The sequence below is a fragment of the Moschus berezovskii genome, chromosome 27, assembly GCF_049115385.1.
Source record: "Moschus berezovskii isolate FMDL1 chromosome 27, NW_MosBer_1.0, whole genome shotgun sequence".
NCBI classification, from domain to species: domain Eukaryota; kingdom Metazoa; phylum Chordata; class Mammalia; order Artiodactyla; family Moschidae; genus Moschus; species Moschus berezovskii.
Window position 1 is genome coordinate 35,900,660 of NC_142486.1, and position 23,065 is coordinate 35,923,724.

General features: G+C 46.3%; 1 protein-coding gene across 9 annotated transcripts in view; it reads right to left on the reverse strand.

Annotated features, from left to right (window-relative positions):
- The window catches only part of RBFOX1 (RNA binding fox-1 homolog 1), a 411,330-nt gene that overhangs the window by 196,292 nt on the left and 191,973 nt on the right, over positions 1–23,065 (reverse strand). For all 9 annotated transcript variants that reach the window (XM_055409444.2, XM_055409440.2, XM_055409443.2 and 6 more), the window contains exon 2: positions 12,254–12,496. In XM_055409444.2, coding sequence (XP_055265419.1) covers positions 12,254–12,496 — 243 coding nt within the window. The remainder of the gene's footprint in view (positions 1–12,253; positions 12,497–23,065) is intronic.

A 23,065-nucleotide genomic window follows, 5' to 3' on the forward strand; every position in this document is an offset into this window, starting at 1 on the left:
TGGAAGCAGCCCTGGAAGCCTGTCCTTCCTAGACATTAGGCTTGGGTCTTTGATGCTCATGGCTTTACAATTATCCTAAGTTGGGCTCCAAAACTGAGTGCCAAAGAGTTGATGCTTTTGAACTGTGGTGTTGGAGAAGACTCTTGAGAGTCCCTTGGATAGCAAGGAGATCCAATCAGTCCATCCTAAAGGAAATCAGTCCTGAATATTCATTGGAAAGACTGATGCTGAAGCTGAAACTCCAATACTTTGGCCACCTGATGTGAAGAACTGACTCATTAGAAAAGACCCTGATGCTGGGAAAGATTAAAGGCGGGAGGAGAAGGGGACGACAGAGGATGAGATGGATAGATGGCATCACCAACTCGATGGACATGAGTTTGAGCAAGCTCCGGGAGTTTGTGATGGACAGGGAGGCTTGATGGTGTGGCAGTTCATGGGGTCGAAGAAAGAGTTGGACATGACTGAGCGACTGAACTGAATTTGGACTCAATGATACAAACTGGACCCCCAGGATTGGGTGATCTTTGGTCAACTGGCGCTTCGGAATGGTAAAATGGGTAACACAGGCTTTTAATTCATCCTGAAAGCCACAGACCATTTATTCTAAAGCATAGACAGCAAGCAAACACATAAGACTCGGCCTCATGAGGGAACTAGAGGCAGTACCTGTGTCCTTAAAGCAAATGTGAACCTTAGGAAAGCAGAACTGGTATTGACAAAACAGCTCAGCTACACTGTCATCTGAAAAGACAATTTTGAAGCCACTGAAACATGTTATTGGAGTTTGCTCAAGGCAGTGGTCTCAAATAAGAGCTGGCACTAAGCCTGTAATATTGCACTTGCCTGGATCTGCCAGGGCCCTCCCCAGGGTGGACGGAGGAATTCCCGGGCAAAGCATTCTTCTCTGTCGCGGCTGTGGATGGAGAGACGAGCCCTGGGTGTGTGCCCCAACCTGCCTGGGGCTGCCTTCTGGGCTCTAAGCCCTAAAGAGTTTTGGTCTGACACACCTGGTTTGGAGCCCTGGCTCCCATCTGCTAGCTTCAATGACCTTCAGAAAGTTACTTGCCTCGGGTTTTTCAACTGGAGGATGACAATGCCTCCTATATACTTTTATTCTTTTCTCTTTTTTTGATGATGGAGGGTCAAGATTGTACAGGTACAGTGATGACAACATGGCCTGAGACTCGATGAGCAAACACTGTTATTTCTGAGACTGGATGCTCTGCCTCCTGTTTCTTAAAATATTTATTTATTTGGCTGTGTCAGGTCTTTGTTGTAGCATGCAGGATCTTCTGTACGTTGTGCAGGCTTAGTTGCCCCACGGCATGTGGGATCTTAGTTCCCCAACCAGGGATGGAACTGACATCCCCTGTACTGCAAGGCATATTGTTAACCACTAAAGCACCAGAGAAGTCCCTGCCTTCTGTTTTGATGGAGCTACTTACCCTATTTTTAGATTGGCATCCTTTAGCGATTTTGCCAAACTTTAAATGGAAACAGGGAATGCCAAAGTCTTCCGACAGGAAGAGGGGCTCTCTGGTATTTTTTTTTACAATTTTTCTCTGGTGACATTTAGAAGGGAAGAGGAAGGGTGTTTGGAGAATGGCAGAACCACCATGCAGGAAGGGAACAGTAGGACTCTAAGAGCAGAGAGGTCAACCGAAAAGTCCAACAACCTTCATCTTGGAAATGGTGAAGCCGAGGGGTTAACCCCGGCAAATCCTGATTTCAGCTTCTTAGCTGACCTGCTTCTCTAAACTGGAGAGGAGGCTGAAGAAACCAGCCTTGGGTGGAACTGTAGATTGTTCACCCTGGTCCCGCTCATCTTAGCTGCTGGCCAGGAGACCTCGTAGGGAAGAGCCTGAGATGGAGGAAAGTCTGAACTTTGACACTAGACCTAGCTGGTGAGGGTCTCTACTCTGCCCTCACAACTCCTCCATACCCATGGCATCTTGAACCTCGGTCTCTCAGTGTAACATGGGGAGCACTAGTAGCATCTAAAAGCTTTGCTATTGTTGGTATTTTGCCACCAAGTCGTGTCTGGCTCTTTTGTGACCTCCTGGACTGCAGCCCTCAAGGCTCCTCTGTCCATGGGATTTTCCAGGCAAGAATCCTGGAGTGGGTTGCCACTGCCTTCTCCAGGGGATCTTCTTGACCCAGGGATCAAAGACACATCTCTTGCATTGCAGGTGGATACTTTACCGCTGAGCCACCAGGGAAGCCCCATAAAAGGTTTGGTGAGGACAAAATGAGATGCAGGATGGAACTGTGTCCAGTAGGGTCTGTGACCATAGTAGGTCTCAATCAGTGGTAGCCCTTCTTTCCTTTTCTTCTCCCTGACACCAGACGGCTCTCAAGTTGCTTTCTTTTGTTAAAGAGAGCTATAGCCCCAGACACACGGGGGAATGGCCATGAACTGAATTGGATGGCACAATGTCCTGGGCAAGGGTGAGGGTAGCAGGCCTTCTTAAGACTGTCTGCGGGCTGCACGTGGCTCCCTGGAGGGTCTACATTCAAACCTAGGCACCTTTAACCATTCATAGAGATACCAGAAGTGGGCAGTGCTATTTGTTCTCAGCTGCTCACTTCAGCCTATTGAGAATACAGATCCTGCAAGACGAACCCCAGAAACAACCCAGTTCAATCACTGGGAGACCTCTCTATGTCAGCACACAAAATGAAAAAAAAGAATGTGAAGCTTGATACAGAACGATCTCCAAGATATAAAAGGTGCCAAAGCAGGTGATTAACAGGCTTTAATTCTGTCCTTTTGGGAATGGAACCAGTGAGAAGTTAGAAGATGTGAAGACTGAATAAGAGACAGAGAAACAGACAATCAGGCTGCTATAAACCAAGGGTTTGTATCTCCTCAAAATTCATATGTTGAAATCCTAGATCCCACGGGGATGGGACTAGGGGGTGGGGCCTTTGGAAGGTGATCAGGTCATCAGGGTGGAGTCCTCATGAACTTGACTGTGCATGGCGTGCTCAGTCACTTCACTCATGTCTGATTCTTGGCAGCCCCTTGGACTGTAGCCCACCAGGCTTCTCTGTTCATGGAATTCTCAGACAAGAATACTGGAGTGGGTAGCCACTCCCTGCTCCAGGGGATCTTCCCAACCCAGGATCGAACCAACGTTTTTTATGTCTCCAGCACTGGCAGGCGGGTTCTTTACCACCAGTGTCGCCATGAATGAGATCAGTGGCTTTGTAAAGGAGATTCCCAAGGGAAGGGGAGGGTGGGACAAAGTGGGAGATTCGGATTGACATATATACACTGCCATGTGTACACAGATAGCTAGTGAGAAGCTGATATAAAGCACAGGGAGCTCAGCTCAGTGCTCTGTGATGACCTTGATGGCTGGGTTGGGGGTGCGATGGGAGAGAGATCAAAGAAGGAGGGAATATATGTTTGCATATAGTGAGTCACTTCGTTGTACAGCAGAAACTAACACAACATTGTAAAGCAATTATATTTCAATAAAAATAAAATAAAGGAGACTCCCAAGAGCTCCCTCGCTCCTTCTGCTAAGTGAGGACTCAGTGACAAGATGGCTCTTCATGAACTAGGAGGTGAATTCTCACCAGACACCAAATCTACTGATGCCACTATATTGGACTTCCCACCCTGCAAACTGTGAGAAATAAATACTTGTTGTTTATGAGTCAGCCAATTTATAATATTTTTGTTATAGCAGCCTGAACAGACTAAGACACAGGCATATGTTTGTGTTTGCATAAAGCATTTCTGGAAGGAAATATAAAGGATTGGTGACTCTTGTTTCTAAGAAAATTTTAGTTTTCATTTTATACACTTTTCTAGTGTGTGATTTTTTTAACCACAAACATTAATTGCCAGAATAATTAATAGTAATGATAATAATTGCCAGTTAACAAAAAGGAGTGCATTGAACAGTTTTCTCCAAACCTTACCTATATAATCAGCTTCCAAAGAAGAGCGAGCATGTAAAGGGTTAAGGACAAGCCATCATCACCAACCCAAGTCTTATCTTCTCAAAGGTAATCATGAAAACTGGGGACACAGTTAGCACTCCAGTTAGAAGGAGCTGAAGATCAAGTGAAAGTTGGCTTCTTAAAAAGATCCTCTCTCTGTTGACAGAGCCCAGAGCTCGGAGACCAAGCTCTAAGTCCCACATTCTTTTTCCCATTAGTTCCTGGAGCTGGTGGGAAACTGTTAGACAGACTGCAGAGGTGTTAAAAATAGAAGTTAAGTTGCTATTGGAGATACATGGAGAAATTCACCACTTGCAAATCTCTAATTATAATATGTCAAGAGTAAAATACCTTGTCAGGAGCAGTCTCTAATACAATACAGCATTGGCTCTGTCAGCACAGTGATCCATGATGTGTTTGGAGGCCCGCATTAAATAGACATTCAGCAGAAAAATGTCCTGCGGGGACTCATCTCAGCCCTTGGGGAGCTGAAAGGATGACCTGGTAGTTCTTTTCTGTCTGTACTTTCCTCGACTCTGGCTGGGAACTCTGGGTGCAGCCTGCTTCCCTTTTACAGATCCTGCACTTTGTGTTAAATCATGTGCATATATTAAATGTTCTTGGAGCCTACCAGATGGATCGATCTTTTCTCTTACCCTACACTACTCAGTTTTTTCAAAGAAATAACGGGCCCTCGAGTGACCTCAGACTTGGAATAAACATTCTGTGCACCTGTGAAAGGACAGTTGGAGTTATTCTGGGTACAACTCTACCCTGCGGGTAATAAATGAGGTGTCTAATACAGGGCTGTGTATTCCAGGGTTGGGAGAAGCGTGGCTCTGACCAACTTTGAGGTTAAGTAAAGAGAAGGTACACTTGGTAAATGCACAACGATGCAGAGACAGTTTGAAGAAACTTGTCATAGACTATGTTCTGCTCAGTCAGGCCAGGTTACTACAACTCAAAAGTAGGTCATGGACAAACAGAAGCATCTTCCCTTTTGGCAGAAGGGAGAAAAGGACAAGAATGTAACTGCAGCAGAAAATAAGGTAGCACCTGTTAGGATGACTGCTCCTTCCTCAAAACCAGCTAAGAGGATACGTTCTAAGACTTCCTTCAGGATCAGACGCAAATCCCCCCTGCTTCACCTCATCATGGTCCTCTTTCCTGGAAGAGCTCCTATAAGCAGTATGTACCATGCAAACATCGCTAGAATAGACACAGTCACCAAATAACCAAGTCCCACCACAACTTCACAGTCTCCAAAGTCAGAGAGGCTCTCCATGCCCTTCAAAAACCATAGGGACTGTCTGAGCCAGATTCCTGGCAGGTTTGCCCAATTTTAGGACTCTTCCTGTTGCTTGTAAATTTTTCCCTTTCTCACTCTGTCAGTTGATGATGAGCTTGAAGGTCGCATACGAGGACCTTCTCAGGGTGCCTCTTGACCTCAGGATTCATCCGTTTCCTCACACACTCACTCTTCCTTCTTGCTAGGGTATGAACACTTGTGTCCCCCACTCACTGCCCCAGATTCACATATTAGAATCCTCAAGTCTCATATGATGGCGTTAGAGGATGGGGCTTTGGCAAGGTGATTAGGTCATGAGGGTGCAGCCTTCACAAATAGGATTAGTGCCCTCATAAAATAAGACCTCATAGAGCCCCTCACCCCTCTCATCATGTGAAAAGGCAGAGAGGCTCTGAACCAGGAATCGGACCCTCCCCTGACCATCTGGCACTCTGATCTTAGACTCCCAGCCTCCTGAACTGTGAGCGATAAATTTCTGCTGCCTGTTCTTGTTACAGCAGCCAGAATGGACAGTGACAGTTCTCTTCTGCCTCAAAACTGAAATGTTTTCTGGCATCCATGGCAGTCCTTATTTGTAAGCTGGTCCTTTCTTTGTGCCAAAAATGGAAAACAACCAGATGCCCATCCACAGGTAAATTAATCAACAAATTGTGGTACATTCTACAAAGCGGTATATAAGGAGTAGGCTACTGATGCATGCCAACAACCAGAGATCAAATTGCCAACATCCGTTGCATCATCAAAAAAACCAAGAGAGTTCCAGAAAAACATCTACTTCTGCTTCATTGACTATGCCAAAGTCTTTGACTGTGTAGAGCACAACAAAATGTGGAAAATCCTTAAAGAGCAGGGAATACCAGACCACCTGACTTTGTGCCTGTAAGATCTGTATGCAGGTCAAGAAGCAACAGTTAGAACGGGACATGGAACAACAGACTGGTTCCAAATCGGGAAAGGAGTACGTCAAGGCTATATACTGTCACCCTGCTTATTTAACTTATATGGAGAGTACATCATGAGAAATGCTGGGCTGGAGGAAGCACAAGCTGGAATCAAGATTGCTGGGAGAAATATCAATAGCCTCAGATATGCAGATGACACCACCCTTAAGGCAGAAAGTGAAGAACTAAAGAACCTCTTGATGAAAGTGAAAGAGGACAGTGAAAAAGTTGGCTTAAAACTCAATTTTCCAAAAACTAAGATCATGGCATCCAGTCCCATCACTTCATGGCAAATAGATGGGGAAACAATGGAAACAGTAACAGACTTTATTTTGGGGGGCTCCAAAATCACTGCAGATGCTGACTGCAGCCATGAAATTAAAAGACGCTTGCTCCTTGGAAGGAAAGTCATGAGCAACCTAGACAGCGTATTAAAAAGCAGAGACATTACTTTGTCAATAAAGGTCCATCTAGTCAAGGCTATGGTTTTTCCAGTAGTCATGTATGGATGTGAGAGTTGGACTATAAAGAAAGCTGAGTGCTGAAGAATTGATGCTTTTGAACTGTGGTGTTGGAGAAGACTCTTGAGAATTCCTTGGAGATCAAACCAGTCCATCCTAAAGGAGATCAGTCCTGGGTGTTCACTGGAAGGACTGATGCTGAAGCTGATACTCCAACACTATGGCCACCTGATGCGAAGAATTGACTCATTTGAAAAGACCCTGATGCTGAGAAAGACTGAAGGCAGGAGGAGACGGGGATGATAGAGGATGAGATGGTTGGATGGCATCACTGACCTGATGGACACGAGTTTGACCAAGCTCCAGGAGTTGGTGATGGACAGTGAAGCCTGGAGTGCCTGCAGTCCGTGGGGTCACTAAGAGTTGGACACGACTGAGCGACTGAACTAACTGAAGAGACTCATGCAACAAGGTGGACAAATCTGTGAGCAATGATGCTGAGCCAGAGGAAGAGGGAAAAAACATGCCATGCTTGCTGTCACATGGAAAATTCTAGAAACTGAAAACTAAACTACAGGAGCAGATCAGGTGATTCCTGGGAATTGGGGAGATAATGGAGAGGGAAGATTACAAAGGGGTTATGAGTAAACTCTGGGGTGCATGTATCTTTTCAAGTTATAGTTTTCTTTTTCTAGATAAATACCCAGGAGTGGGATCACTGGATCATATGACAACTCTATTTTTAGTTTTTTAAGGAACTTCTTTACTTTTACATATAAATATACAGTGGAATATTACTCAACCACAAAAAAGAATGAAATGATGCCATTTGCAGCAACATGGATGAACCTAAAGATGATCATACAAGGTGAAGTAAGTCATAAAGAGAAAGACAATTATATGATATGACTTATATGTGGAATTTAAAATATGGAACAAATGAACTTATTTACAGAATAGAAGTAGATTCACAGATATACAAAACAAGAGAAAAGGTAGGGGAGGGATAAATTTGGAATCTAGGATTAAGAGATACAAATTACTATATATACAATGAAAAAGAATATATATATACACACATATGTATGCACATATGTGTATAAATAACTGAATATATGCACAACTGTATAGACGTACTTCTGAAACTAACACAACATTGTAAATCACACCTCAATATAAATAAACAAATGAACACATAAATAAATAAAAATAAAATGATTACCAGGTGGAAAAAAAAAAAAGGAAACTTTGAAGATGATGGATATATCTATTATCATGAGAGTAGAAATGGTTCCATACGTGTGTACTTATTGACACTAAATAATTACAAAATTATTAAGCATGCACAGCTTATTGTATGTCATTTATATGTCAATGGAGCTGTAAAAAATAATTACATCTTCTCCTTTCCCAGAGTACCTACTGAATCTGTGTGCTCACGATCAGATCCCTTCCTGTTTCCTCTAAAATACCCTGCTGCTTTCTCCCTCGAGTCATTCCCTCTCTCTGATTCCCAGTCCTCCCTCTATCTCTCTTCTCTGTGGTGTAAAATATTGACTCAAAATCCACTCTCCTACAAACCGTTTCCTCAGACCTCTGTGCTCTTCCGTTGCTATCTTTTCTTTCTTCTCTTTACTCCAAAGGTTTATGAGGGTACTGCGCACACCCACTCTGATATTTCCCATTTATTCCTCAACTCATGGCCCCCTGGAATCGCTCCCCAATACCTTACTTTCTCCTGGGTCTTCGGTGATGTCCAATATGCCAGTTTCAATCATGTCCTCAGTTCATACCTGCCAGGCTGCCATGACAACACTCTCTGGTTCAACCCTCCATCCAGGTACCCTCTTTATGTCTCATTCAATAGCACCTTTTCTTCGAAACCTCACCACCTATGAGCTCTCTAGTGATCAGTCCCTGACTTTCTGTCCATTCCCTACACTTGACAAAGGTATCAATACAAGCTCTCGATGCAAATGGCTCATCATACTGCCTTTAGCACTGACCATTTTCTGTTCATTCAACACCTTTAATGAGAAGCCTCAGGAACTTCTCTGGTAGTCCAGTGGCTAAGACTCCAAGCTCTAAATGCAGGGAGCCCAGGTGCCATCCCTGGTTGGGGAACTAGATGCCACAACTAAGCACGCATGCCTAAACTAAGGATCCAGCATGCCACAACAGGATTGAAGATCCATGTGCCACAGCCAAGACCCGGCATAGCCAAATAAATACATAAATTAAAAAAAAAACAATGAAAAAAGGAGAAGTTCACATTGACCTTGGTGGAACACTCTTTGATCTATGTATTTGGCTCTCTGTGTAAAAGCTCTCTGATAGAGGGAGCCTGTTTGTTCACCAAGTCACCTCACTGTAGTGCCGGGGGCACTGTGAACACACAACATGCAATTTAAAAGTAGCCAGGTTGATCTCTTAAGAGTTCTTTATGTGAGAAAAGGATATTGAGTTTCTCATCTCCCCTGCTGGCTTAATATTTCCTTTAAGGTAAGCTTCCCCAGTGGCTCAAATGGTAAAGAATTTGTCTGCAATGTGGGAGAAATGGGTTCAATCCCTGGGTTTGGTTTGGAAGATCCCCTGGAGAAGGGCATGGCAACCCACTCCAATATTCTTGCCTGGAGAATCCCATGGACAGAGGAGCCTGGAGGGCTACAGTCCATAGAGTCGCAAAGAGTTGGACATGACTGAGTGACTAAGGACAGCACAGGCATAATTAATTCTTTCCTTCGAAATGTCATTTTTTTAACTTTTCTGGCTAAACTCTTTTCAATGGCTTCCCATAGCTTTCAACTGGGAATCCCACCCGCTGATGGAACACACCGTAGGATCCCTGTGGCTGCTTCTTGTTATCCTTTGCCACTGTGCATCTCGATACCCTCTTCACAAATCCTTAGACATATTGCCTCCTTTTTTTTTCTTTTTTAAGTCTTTGAATAAGCCCAGCTCTTTCCAACCTTGGGACCAATGACCTTGGTATTCCTTTTACCTGGAAGCTTTTTCTTTTCCCCTTAAATATCATGTCCTTGAAGAAATGTCCTCCGGCTACTCATTTGCAGGTGGTACCTCTGCTCTTTTTTTTAATCCTCCACAGCACCCGTCTTTTCCTTAAGAGCATGTCTCACCATGTGTGTTTATAGAGCTATTTGATTCCTACATTTTTACTCTGTCTCCCACATTTAGTTATGAGAGGGAATGAACTGGACTTCCATGGTGGTCCAGCGGTTAAGAATCTGCCTGCCAATGCAAGGGACGTGGGTTCAATCCCTGGTCTGGGAAGAGTCCACATCCCATGGGGCAACAAAGCCCATGTGCCATAACTACTGAGCCCACACAAAAGAAGCCACCGCACTGAGAAGCCTGTGCACCACAGCTGGAAAGCAGCCGCACTCGCCGCAGCTGGAAAAAGCCCATGCACACAGCAATGAAGCCCCAGTGCAGCCAAAAAACAAGTTTTTTCAAAAAAGATGGAAAAGACCATTTCCGTGTGGCTCACTCACATCATCAAGTATGAGTCCTGGCCTAAGTAGATGTTTAATAAATCTTTGTGAGTGAAGGAACATACAGCAGTGTGTATGGTTGGTTCACATGGAAGCTTAATAAGTAATGCCTGATGGGAACTTTTTTAGTCCTAAAATAACTTTATCAAGCCCTACCACTGGCTATCACAAAAAAAAACCCAACACACAAATGAACATCAGCCCCATCACTGCCAATGGTAGTCAAAACAACAATAAACACCTATGACATTTGCAAGCCCATTTAATCAATCCATCTCTAAGTTACAGCAAACAAGGACAAACAAGGCAGAGGCAGCACTGCTGACAACACCCAAGAGGTAGAAACAACCTAATGCCCATCAGTGGAAGGACAGATAAACAAAACATGACCCATCCGTACAATGGAAGAGGATTCAGCCACAGAAAAAGGATGAAGCACTGGTCCATGCTACAACGCGGATGAACCTTGAAAACATTCAGAGGGAAAGGAGACAGACACAAAAGGTCATATACTGTATGACTGAGTCTTTTGAAAAAGCCAGAAGAGGCAAATGCATACAGAAAGAAAGCAGACTGGTGACTCCCAGGGGAGGTGGGGAGGGAGGAATGGAAGACGTCTGCCTGATGGATACCGGGTTTCCTGTTGGGGTGATGGGAACGTCTGGAACTCTAGTGGTGATGGATGTATTGCACTGTGAATGCACTTAATGCCATTGGACTGTATGCAATAAAATGGTTAAAATTTTTATATGTTATTTTGGCACAATAAAAAAGGGAAAGCAATTGGTAACTTTTCAATTTACATTCTTTTGAAAAATCTCCAAACTGAACTTCCAAATCAATGAGCTACCAATTAGCAAAGTTAGATGGTTGCCTTGGTTACAAGAAGGGGATGACAGAGGATGAGATGGTTAGATGGCATCACCAACTTGATGGACATGAGTTTGAGCAAGCTCTGGGAGTTGGTGATGAACGGGGAAGCCTGAGCCTGAACTAAACTTGGTTACAAGAAAACAGATGACGTTTCAAACCAAAACACTTCTTCATAAATACTAGTTTTTCAGAGGTCAGGAGAAAGAGACCTAAGTGCCTTGCACCTATAAAGTGTTCTGGAAAGAAGCTGCGTGTGTCCAGGCTTCTCAAGAATTCCACAGAACAAGGTTTCCTAAATATTTACATATACCTCTCCTGAGATGCACATTGCATGGTTACTTCCGGTGGTATGCAAATAAACATGGTGTATTTTTAATCATTTTTGATTAGAGTGATTAGCTTTTATGAATAGCCAGCATTGTTAGTTTCCATTGGCAGTGGTGATAGACCATTTCTTTTCTGTTTGTTTGCTTGCTTTTAATACATTCCATCCATTCATGGCAAGAAAGCTGACTTTTGGGTGCACAGAGGTGTGTTACCACCACCATCAAAATGCAAAACAGTTCTACAAAATTCTCTTGCTGTCCTTTGGCAGCCCAGGTCACCCGTCCTCGGGGGCTATGCAGTAAAGAAGACGCTAGGGACACAAGCCACAGTGTGGGTGCAACTCGAATGAATTTGGCTAATAAGGAGGGCTGGGGCGGAAGCCCGGCAGGGGGAGGCTGCAATGGACAGATGGATTGGGGTGTGATGAAAATATTCATAAGACAGACTGTGGCAGTGGTTGTACAGTTCTGTAAATATCATAATGATCCCTGAATTGTATACCTGGAATAGGTGGATTTTACCGTATGTAAATGGTATCTCCAAAAATCATTAAAAAAAAAAAAAAGATTACATAGTGTATGATTGCACACAGATGGCATAATTCCAGAAAAAGCGAAACTGCAGAAGTTGAAAAGATGAACGTTTCCCTTTAACAAGCCATGCGGTTAACGGGAAAATGTATTGATTGAAACCAGCGTCACGAGAGGATGCGCGCAGGTGAGTGAGCTGAACCTGGCCGGGCTGGGATGCCAAGGATGAGCTTAGGGACCACTTTGCAGGATGGAGCCCCCCTAGTCGCACAGAAGTGCGCCCCACAGGCATTCCAGGAGCCCTGGGGTCCCGCTCCGCCCCCCGAAACCAGCGCACACTTACTGTGGCCGTGCCCGAGACGGTGTGCGCGCTCGTGTCCGCGGCGCTCGGCTCCGAGTGCGACTGCGCGGGAGGGTACAGGTTTAACGTGTGCTCCGGGACGGGGGTCTGGCCCGTGTACTCCGGTGCGGGGTGGGGGTGAGGGGCCGTGTATTCCGCTGGGATGCCGTTCTGAGGGGGGGCAAACTGGGCCGAAGCGTAAGGCTGAGCCATTGTGTCAGGGGCAGCTGCTGCTTCCTGATTACCCTGGAAAATCAGAGAGAGGGAGAGACACCATGAGCGGGCAGCAGGCAGAACCTTCTCCCCAGGCCCAGGAACAACAGATCCCCGGATGTCGTGTGGGTGCCAGGGCGGTGCCCAGAGCCTGAGATAGGTACATCCCAGGTCTTCTTCATCAGACCGTATAAGGATGAAGTAACCATCACCAGGGCCTCCCTGGTGGCTCAGTGGTAAAGAACCCGCCTGCCAATGCAGCAGACATGGGTTTCACCCCTGGGTGGGGAAGATCCCCTGGAGAAGGAAATGACAACCCACTCCAGTATTCTTGCCTGGGAAATTCCACAGACAGAGAAGCCTGACCGGTTACAGTTCAGGCCGCGGCAAAGAGTCAGACAGGACTTAGCAATGAAACAATGACGAACAGCCATCACTGAGACAGCCCCACTGTACAGATGCAGAAACCGAGGCTCTGAAAGGTGGAGACTCTTCCGCATGTCCTCCAGCCCAAGGGCCACACGCTGTGAGAGTCTGTGTTCTTCTGCACCGGATTTCTCTGGCAGGTCTTTCTGATTTCATTCCCATTTTGGAACGTGTGAGCCTGTAGCTGTCGCCAGTGACAGCGGAGCCTTGATTTGATACTAAAAATGCCAAGAGAGATTAAATTGAACGTGTGTGTTCTTGAGAGGAGAGACAATTGGTGTAAGCATTAGAATTTAATCAACATTTTATGTGCTTTGGCTCACATAATGGGATGGGGGTGGTGGTCCTTGCAAGGGTCAGTGTGTGTGTGTGTGTGTGTGTATATGATGTTCTCAGAGCCAACATGAAGCAGCTGATAAAAATTCAAGACCTAATTTGGACAACGATGGCCCTCTACGATAGTCTCATTTTAAGTGTGTCTGCAAAACATGGATTTGACTCTTGGCCTCGTTAATCAATGCCTCCCCCCCATTCCCTAATATTTTTTTTTTTATAAGCAGAACATTATATAACAATTCGCCCTTCAGATCTAGGCAAAACATGCAATGTGATAATTACAGTCAAGTCAAAAAAATAAAAAAAGAAGAGTTCAAATGCTTCCCTTTCAGGAAACCTCGCTCTTCACCCCCACCCCCACAACTTTACTACCCTACACACACACACACACACACACACACACACACAGCATCAGGGACTGTAACCCAGAGGTCTAAATTTTCCATGGTCTTAAGAAATGGGATTGTACAGTCAGAGAGAGAGAGGGAAAGCTTAGCAATTAAGCCCACCAAACAGTTCCCTCTCCCATTGTCTGTGGTCAATTAGATGTGACTTCAGCCCTCCTGTAATGACACCAGGGCAACAGTGTCAGAATCTCTCCCATCTCCAGAGTCCCTGCCACTGACATATGAGAGCATCTTCAGCCCAAGTAACTTGAGTGCAGCAAAACCCATTATGACAGAGAGGGTAGAAAAAAAGTTTATTCTCAGAGCGGTGCCAAGAGCTGGTGCATTTGTTTAGAAGGAACCTTAATTAGAATGTTAAAGATGACACTTGGAAGAGAACAGTGCTTAGGATAAGTTTAAAACATTTTACAAGTGAAAACACCCCCAGCAGGCCCTTTCCTCCCCTGGACTAATTTCTCCAAATGTCTGTGCCATCGGAAGCAAAAGTGCACAGCTGTGGCTTTCTTGGCAACATGTTTTCATGGCACTTGGGGGCTGTAAGGGTCTGACTGTGCTGGGGTTGGATCGCTTGGGATGCAAAGTTAACTGTATGTCCTTGGGAAACCACAATCACTGTCACTGTCGCTCACTCTTCAGCCTCTTCAAGGATAAGCCCAGTTCCCTCTCAGGGGACACATCGACTCCCAGCCCACGACCTGCAGATGTGGCCGAGCCCACCCCTGGGTCATGTGACCCAGCCTGGCTGACCAGAGGGCTCGCCTCTCAAGGCCACAGTGATGGGCACTCATGCCCATCTCTCTAAGCCAGTTAGTGAGCTGAACCCTTGGCACTCCTATGAGGCTTAATCCTGGGACCTGACTGGCATTTGGGGAGGAAGTTCCTTCATCTCGATGACTGGTAACTGGAAAACATAATACCATCTTGGAGCTACCAAGAAATGCCTCATGAAGAGGGGCCTCCCTAAAGCAGAAGCCAACCTGGAGGAAAATGGAGCCCAGAAATGGAGACGCAGACCCACTGAGTCCCCTGACATCATCTGAAGTCTTGGATCCAGCTCTCCCTGCAGTCAGTAATGCTGCTGTTTAAATTCCATGGCTCAGTAAACGTCTGTATAAGTCCGATTTTCCATTACATGCAACCAAAAAGGTCTTGACTAATAAAAAAAAAAAAAAAATCCTCTGCTGTGTATTAGCCAACTAGCATTCTTCTACAGGGCTGCTCAAGGAACACAGACTTGCGCACAGAAATTCACGCGGTCCGACTTCTTTCTGGCTCATGAGAAGTCCTAGAAGCTTTGGGACCTTGAGTGTCCTCCAAAGGGAAATACACTGGGACAGATTTCACTTCTGCCCAACTATTTCAGCCTCTCCTGCCCCTCCCCTCGCTTGTCTCTGAAAGAGCGTCTTGTAAAAAACAACAAGGGAGCCTGAAATGCTCACAGGATCAGGGGTAGAGAGAGATGGTCAAAATAGACACAGCTTTCCTTGCTCCACCTTCAGTAGAAATGCTTTCACAGGAACGTATACGCCCACCTAGCCTTTCCGCATGGCAGAGCCATCTCAGGAAGAGAGAACCAGTCCCACATGCTTCTGCAAAACAGCAGCCGCTCCATGCTAGGATCTGACCCCTCTCTGCACTGCCCAGGGAAGGGCTTGACCTCAGGAAGCGTATGGTCTCTTTATCCTCTCAACAACATCATGTCTTCCTGTTCGCTGCCTCCTGTGCTTGGGAACTTTTCCCCTACTCCCTTGCCTGGCTAGTCTCAGCTTCTCTCTCTCTTTTAAAATATTTATTTATTTACTTTTGGCTCTGCTGGGTCTTCATTGCTGCACAGGCTTTTCTCTAGTTCAGTGAGCAGGGGCTTCTCTCAACTTGTGGTGTGTGGGTATCTCACTGTGGTGGCTCCTCTTTGGGAGCGCGGGCTCTAGGCACATGGGCTTCAGTATTTGTGGCTCCCGGGCTCTAGAGCACAGGCTCAGTAGTTGTGGTGAACAGACTCTGTTGCCCCTTGGCACATGGGATCTTCCCGGACCAGGGATTGAACCCATGTCTCCTGCATTGGCAGGCGGATTCTTTACCACTGAGCCACCAGGGGAGCCCTCGGCTTCTCTTTGAGGTTCCAGATCCTCCAGCCAGTCTCCTTGCCTGTCCTCTAAGCTCCACCGCAGCTTTGCTCACTTCCCATTTAACTCAAGGTACTGCCATTGCCTGCTGATTTGCCCATGAACGTCCGGAGGGTGGAAGAATGTGTCACATTCTCTGCTCTATCTCCAGGATTCCAAAGCACACTGGCTGCAAAGTCAACAGACCCCAGTGTTTGCTAAGTGACTGCATGCTTAGCCAGTGAACTCTGGGCTCTGTCAGGCTTCATTTGGCAACAGGATGGAGGGGGTGGGGATAGGACAGGGATGGGCAAATGAACTCGGGAAGAAACCTGGCCCATGACTTGTTTTTGTAAATGAAGTTTTCTTGGGACACAACCATGCTCACTGCGCCCCAACGGCAGAGTTGAGTCACTACGACAGGAGACCACACAGCTCACAGAGCCTAAACCATTGAACTATCGGGCCCTTTGCAGAAAAGGTTTTCTCATCGTTGTGGCAAAGTTATCATGAATCATGGGGACATCAGTTAAGAAGCTGTGGCTGCACAAATAGTTTGGGCAGGAAATTCAGTCAGTGGTGAAGCAGGGAGGGAAAAGGGGGTGCCTTCTCCCTAAACCAAGGGACGGGTGGCTCAGCCAGACTTGAAGATCAACAGTGTTAAGCGTGGTGGGAGACGGATGCCATAGGCTCTTTTCCAGAATGTTCTTTGTATCACCAGACATCTACATTTACACACAAGTGCGTCAAACCCAGCAAAAGTGGGCTTATGAGAAGACCAGTGATGGTGTCACATTTCTCTGCTCTACCCGAAAGACATCCTCTTCAAACCAGAGACCAGAAGACAAAGCGAGTGACACTCAAACCTAGTGGGCACCAGGCATGCTGCTGAGCATTCTACAGCAAGAGTCCTTAAGCAAGGATGATTTCTTCCCAGGAGACATGAAGCAATGGCTGGAGACTTTCGTTTGTCCCAACTGGGGATTAAATGGCACCGCCAGCATCAAGAGCGTCTAGGAGGCCAGAGATGCTGCTGGACACCCTGTGATGCACAGGACCGCCCCACCCCGCCACCAAGGATCATCCAGCTCCGAAGGCTAATAGTGCCAAGGTCTAGACTCTGCTTTGCATCTGGAATCCCACTTTATTTCGTTGTAAAGGATACCGTGGCCCAGAGCTGGTAAATAATATTGTGAGGTCGCAGCCACAGGTATCTCTGAGGAAAGCCAGGAGCTGAACCAGAGCCCGTGTTTATCCCATGCCAAGGTATCTCTCATCTGGCAAGAAGATCCCCTGGTGGGGAGACACGTTTCTGATTTTAAATAAATAAGCCACTCTCTGTCACATATACAGTGGCCCTGAGACCCATTTTCCATCAGGTGGCATGTCAGGTGCTAGGGCCAGCCAGTCAGTTGCTCAGTCACGTCCAACTCTTCTTGACCCCGTGGACTGTAGCCCTCCAGGCTCCTCTGTCCATGGTTTCTTCCAGGCGAGAATACTGGAGTGGGTCGCCATTTCCTTCTCCAGGGGATCTTCCTGACCTGGGGATGGAACCCTCGTCTCTTGCACCTCCTGCACTGGCAGGCAGATTCTTTACCACTAGTGCCAAGTGGGGAGCCCCCAGGTGCTAGGGTATTTGATTCAAAGAGGCCAGGCTTCCGACTGCCAGAGTGGGGAGGGGCGAGGGGTATCCTTTAGCGAGTGTTAGAATAGCAGCTTGGGAAATTTCCACCACCTGAAGCCTGAAGCCTGGCTTCTGAAGGCTCTGAGGTTTCAAGGGCCAAGGGCAAGGACTAAGTAGAGGCAACACTGGAGCCAGGACAAACCCCCAACTTCCACCCAAACCTGCACCAATCTGGCAAAACCAGGGTTCAGCTCAGTTCAGTCGCTCAGTTGTGTCCGACTCTTTGCAACCCCATGAATTGCAGCACGCCAGGCCTCCTTGTCCATCACCAACTCCCGGAGTCCACTCAAACCCATGTCCATCAAGTCGGTGATGCCATCCAGCCATCTCATCCTCTGTCGTCCCCTTTCGCCTGCCCTAAATCTTTCCCAGCATCAGGGTCTTTTCAAATGAGTCAGCTCTTTGCATCAGGTGGCCAAAGTATTAGAGTTTCAGCTTCAACATCAGTCCTTCCAATGAACACCCAGGACTGATCTCCTTTAGAATGGACTGGTTGGATCTCCTTGCAGTTCAAGGGAATTTCAAGAGTCTTCTCCAACACCACAGTTCAAAAGCATCAATTCTTCGGCAATCAGCTTTCTTCACAGTCCAACTCTCACATCCATACATGACCACTGGAAAAACCATAGCCTTGACTAGACAGACCTTTGTAGGCAAAGTAATGTCTCTGCTTTTTAATGTGCTATCTAGGTTGGTCATAGTTTCCTTCCAAGGAGTAAGCATCTTTTAATCTCATGGCTGCAGTCACCATCTGCAGTGATTTTGGAGCCCAGAAAAATAAAGCCAGGGTGCTCAGCTCTAACAGATAGTGTCCATGGTAGCCAAAAAGCCTACAGGTAGCACTCAAGTCCTTGGAACCTGAGATGCACTCCCATTCCTGGAGTTCTAAGACAGATGTTGGTGGGACCCCCTGCGGTTACTTATTAACACTGACAACCATTCCAAAGAGACCCTAATTAATATTCTCAACATTTGCACTTTGGGCTAATTACATCTAATATTTAATTAAGATCATCGTTCTTCCTATGGAATTATTTTTCACCTTCAAAGGGCTTCGGAGATGTCTTTCTTTCCTCCCTAGTGATGCTCCTGGATTCTTAGCATGGTTGAAATGAATTTTCTGGAAAAAAATATATTCACCTTGTGCTTGCATGCTAAGTCACTTTGGTCGTGTCCGATTCTTTGCAACCCTATGGACTGCAGCCCACCAGGCTCCTCTGTCCATGAGATTTTCCAAGCAAGAGTACTGGAATGGGTTGTCGTGCCCTCCTCCAGGGGATTTTCCCAACCCAGGGATCAAACCTGTGTCTCTTATATCTCTGGCATTGGCAGGTAGGTTCTTTACCACTAGCGCCACTTGGGAAGTCCATATTCACATTAAGGGCATCTTTTCCACTCCAGGTCAAGACAAGTCTTAAGTCATGTGAACATGCTCTGGGGCTGGGGGTGGGGGGAATGAGGGGAAGCTGAAGTCAATTTCATGTCGGTTGTGGAGACAGGCAACAGTTATCCAGAACATCCCTGATTTTCAGAAGCTCCTTTCATCCCTCTGCTATGCTTAGCCACTCAGTCGTGTCTGACTCTTTGTGACCCCATGGACTGCAGCCCGCCAGGCTCCTCTGTCCATGGGATTCTCCAGGCAAGAATACTGGAGTGGGTTGCCATGTTGTCCTCCAGGGGATCTTCCCAACCCACGGATCAAACCCAGGTCTCCAAAATTGCAGGCGGATTCTTTACTGTCTGAGGCTCCTCTAATGCCAGATGCCTGCTTTTCCCAAATAAGTGGAATGATCACGAAGATGCTGATGCTTCCTGAGTCAGGGTGCTTGTGGGGGTATTGAGTTGACAGCAGAGGGTGATTCCGCCTTGCATATACCTCCACATTATCCCTGAGGGTGGGAAAGATTGAGGGCAGGACAAGAAGGGGACGACAGAAGATGAGATGGTTGGGTGGCATCACCAACTCAATGGACATGAGTTTGAGCAAACTCTGGGAGACAGTGAAGGTCAGGGAAGCCCGGCGTGCTGCAGTCCACATGGTTGCAACTTAGCGACTGAACAACCACATCATCAAGGGGGGATTCAAGTGATTTTGCAAACCTAGCATCTGATTTTCAATGCCTGGACTTCCCTGGGTTACTGCTGAATACACAAAAGGGAAGAAAAAGAAGCCAAGACCTCGTGTTTTTCCAGTCCACCCTTGGCTGCTGCAGTACTGGGTAGAAATTTGAAATCAAAAGCATCTATTAGCATAAATGGAAAAGAAACTTCTTCGTCCTCCTGGGCCAAACCTCAATTAGAACAGCAACTCAACAGCAGCCAGATGACCAGATGACGTGGGAAACACCCCTCCCCCCATTCCCCCCGAAACATCCCGGCAGGTAGTTTGCACTCCAGTTACAGAGAGAAAAATGGGTTATCAAAATGCAACCAAGTCTGATTCACCAAAGGAAAAAAAATGCCATTTCAATTTAAATATTTTACTGAAGCATGAAATAGCCAGGATATTATTGCTATTTTAAGACAAATACCATAATCTGACCATTAGCATAGTATATGGACTTTGCTGCTTGCAGGCATTCAGTGAGATGCCCCTCAAATCCAAGGAGAATTTCCTTGGTTGCTGAAACATCCCACACCCTTAATTTTCTCAGGAGGCAGAGCCGGAGAGAAAACGGGAGGTGCTTTTTTTTTTTTTTCCTTTAATATTTTGGTGGGTTTTTTTTGTTGTTGTTGTTAGACATTCCCTTCTCCCAGGCACAGCCCTGAGTGGTTTAATAAAGTAGTTTTGGGAAACTAATAAATGAAACAAGACTGGCAGCCCATCGGACTTGGCAAAATATTTTGGCTCACCATCTAATGCAAAGCACATTTCAACTGCAGAAAAGAGTCCTTACGTGGCAGAGCACGGAACGGATTTATTCTTTTCACTGTGAACTGTCTGACTTTTACTGAGAGGGAAAAGTGCCTGCCAAGGTGGACTTTTAAGTAATTTTCTTTCCCGTCCCTGTGTGTGTTTTCCTAGCTCTAGTCATCAAACTTCTAGAGCGTCCCTTCTCCTTTTGCGTCTGAAATTTATCTGTTCCCAGTCCGTTTCTCGTCCCCTCAAACCTCTTCTGGCCTAAACACAGCCCCTCTAGTAAAGAAATGCACGGGAATGGTTCAGTCCTCCCAAACCAACTGGTTACTCCTCTCCACACCGCCCAGAAAAGCGGTGTCTCCTGCCCTGGGACCCACCCCTCCGGCCAACTCAGACTGGAGAGAGGAGGCTGTCCCTGCTCCGCTGCCTGCAGTTCTCCGTCTTGCTGACAGTTTGGTCGACTGGAGTTTCTCAGCCTGGTCTGTTCTACTTCTCTGGCAAGAAATTGCGCATATTCAGAGAAAAGCCTCCAGTGCTGGACCGAAAAGAACTAAAACTGCATCATACCCCTGGGGGCACTGAAACCAAAGAAGGGAAATGCAAAATTACATCATTAACCTGCGGGTTCGAAGACCAGCTCAGTTCTTACACATCAAGCAGAAAAGCTCATGCGCACGCACACACACACACACACACATAGACACACTTGGCTGAATTCCTCTCCTTTCCCTCCCGGCATGATTCAAGGAGCAAAATCACATCGCACAGAGAGTAACAGAGACTTCATACCAAGAAAGGCTTCCGCTCCATTCAAAGCACAGTTTCTAGTGAAACAGACAAATGGGGGAAATGTACCTGCTGTACCATCCTGCTTCCTTTCTCCTCCATAAACTTAGCAGCTGTGCCAGTGCCACGCCACAGAGCATCTGGCAGGAGAGAGCCTCGACGAGGAGCGAGGGTGTGTGCGCTGTGCAACGTGGGGACGGCGGGGGTGCGGGAGGAGCGGGGGCCGGGGCCGCCCGGCTGACCTCCTCCTCAGCATCTGACTGCTCCCCAAACCAGCCCCAGAGGGGACTCCTTCCTGGAGCTGATCCATCAATCACAGCCCGCCCCTCCTCTGGCCCCTGCTCTCCGTTTCCGAGTGTACACTGAGCAGATGATTATATAGACGAGGAAGGGGGAAAAAAAAAGGAAAGAAAACCCACACAGCGCTCGACTACATTAATAGCTGTTTAAAAAACATTAGAAATGCTATCCTCTGCACCGCCCGGAGCTGGAATTTTTCATTACTAAACTAAATATATGGTATGCAAGCAAACTTAGGAATTCCACGGGGAAGCTCCGCGACTCTCCTATTTTTGTTTTATATTTTCAAAAGGGGACGGGCGGGCGGGGTGGGGGGGTGGGGGGAATGCCAAAAGGAGCAGGGGAGGAGAGGGAAGAGGGATGAAGATAGAGCTCAAAGAGATAAGAGAGATGGTGATGGATACGTTTTTTAAAAACACACCCTGAGAACACTGCAGATAAATGTATAAGGAAGCTGAGTGGTTAATTGTAAATTGATCTTAAAATACTGTCAGGGGCAAAAGTGTGGAAGATGCTCAGGCCTGGCTCCTTGGCAGACTCTCTGCGTGATCTCAGGCAAGTTGTTGCAATGCCCTGGGCTCCAGTTTTTGTTTTTGTTTTTTTTTTGCTTCTGTTTAATGGGGAACATGATGAGTGACTTCACAGGGTAATTGTGAGAAGATCATGATAAAAATCAAATCATGGGAAAACAAACACGCGCGGTGCCCTGCCTCAGAGGATGCACTAGATAAACAGCTTCATTCATCACATTCAATAACGTGGTGAGCGAAATCCAAAACCATCTTTGTCCCCGAGGACCCAACCGGAAGGACCTCCAGTAGGCTCTGAAGAAAAGGAACCCACCCTTGACCACAGAACCCCAGTGATGATCAAGGGCATGAAGAAAATCAGAGCCTCTTGTTTTTCTCGTCTTGAACTTCTGTCTCTTCTAAGTTCATTTTTTTTTCTTGTTTCCCAATGAGCAAAAATAAAACCTTGTACAAAATCCCCTGTGATTTCAATGCCAAATGCTGCCTCTTTATTTAAAGCTGCAAATACTTTGTTCTTCCTTTATTATTAAAACTACAACCACCGCAGTGAAATGTCAACACAATCTCAGTTTTTATTTAGTCATGTCTTTCTGGCTCGCCCAAGGAGAGGTTTCAAGAGACCCATCCACTCTTTGCATGGACAGCCGCTTATCACTGAGACGCCTGCTAGGAAAGGAGAGATCTCGCTACACTGGAGGGAATGGATGAGGTTTCTGAAGTGATTAAACTTGTAATTAAATTGTATAACAGAGGAGGAGGTGAGGGCGGAGAAGGCTGCCCGGAAGAATTCCACTTTCCTGCTGATCTGTTGGTGGTGCTAGTCCAGGGAGCCCCTAGGTGATTTTTTTTTTTTTTTTTTAATTCCCAGCTTCCCAGGGTTGGAAAGAAAATCTGGATAAACAGTTATCTGTGCCATTCTTACAGTCCTATTTCCAATCACACCCTGGGGAAGTGATTATTAATTAATTAATTAATGCAGGATGAAAATAAGCAACCCTCTCAGGTTCCTTGGGATTCCCTGTAGCTCAGTTGGTAAAGAATCCATCTGCAATGTTGGAAACCCAGGTTCGATTCCTGGGTAGGGAAGATCTGCTGGAGAAGGGATAGGCTACCCACTCCAGTATTCTTGGGCTTCCCTGGTGGCTCAGCTGGTAACGAATCCATCTGCAAT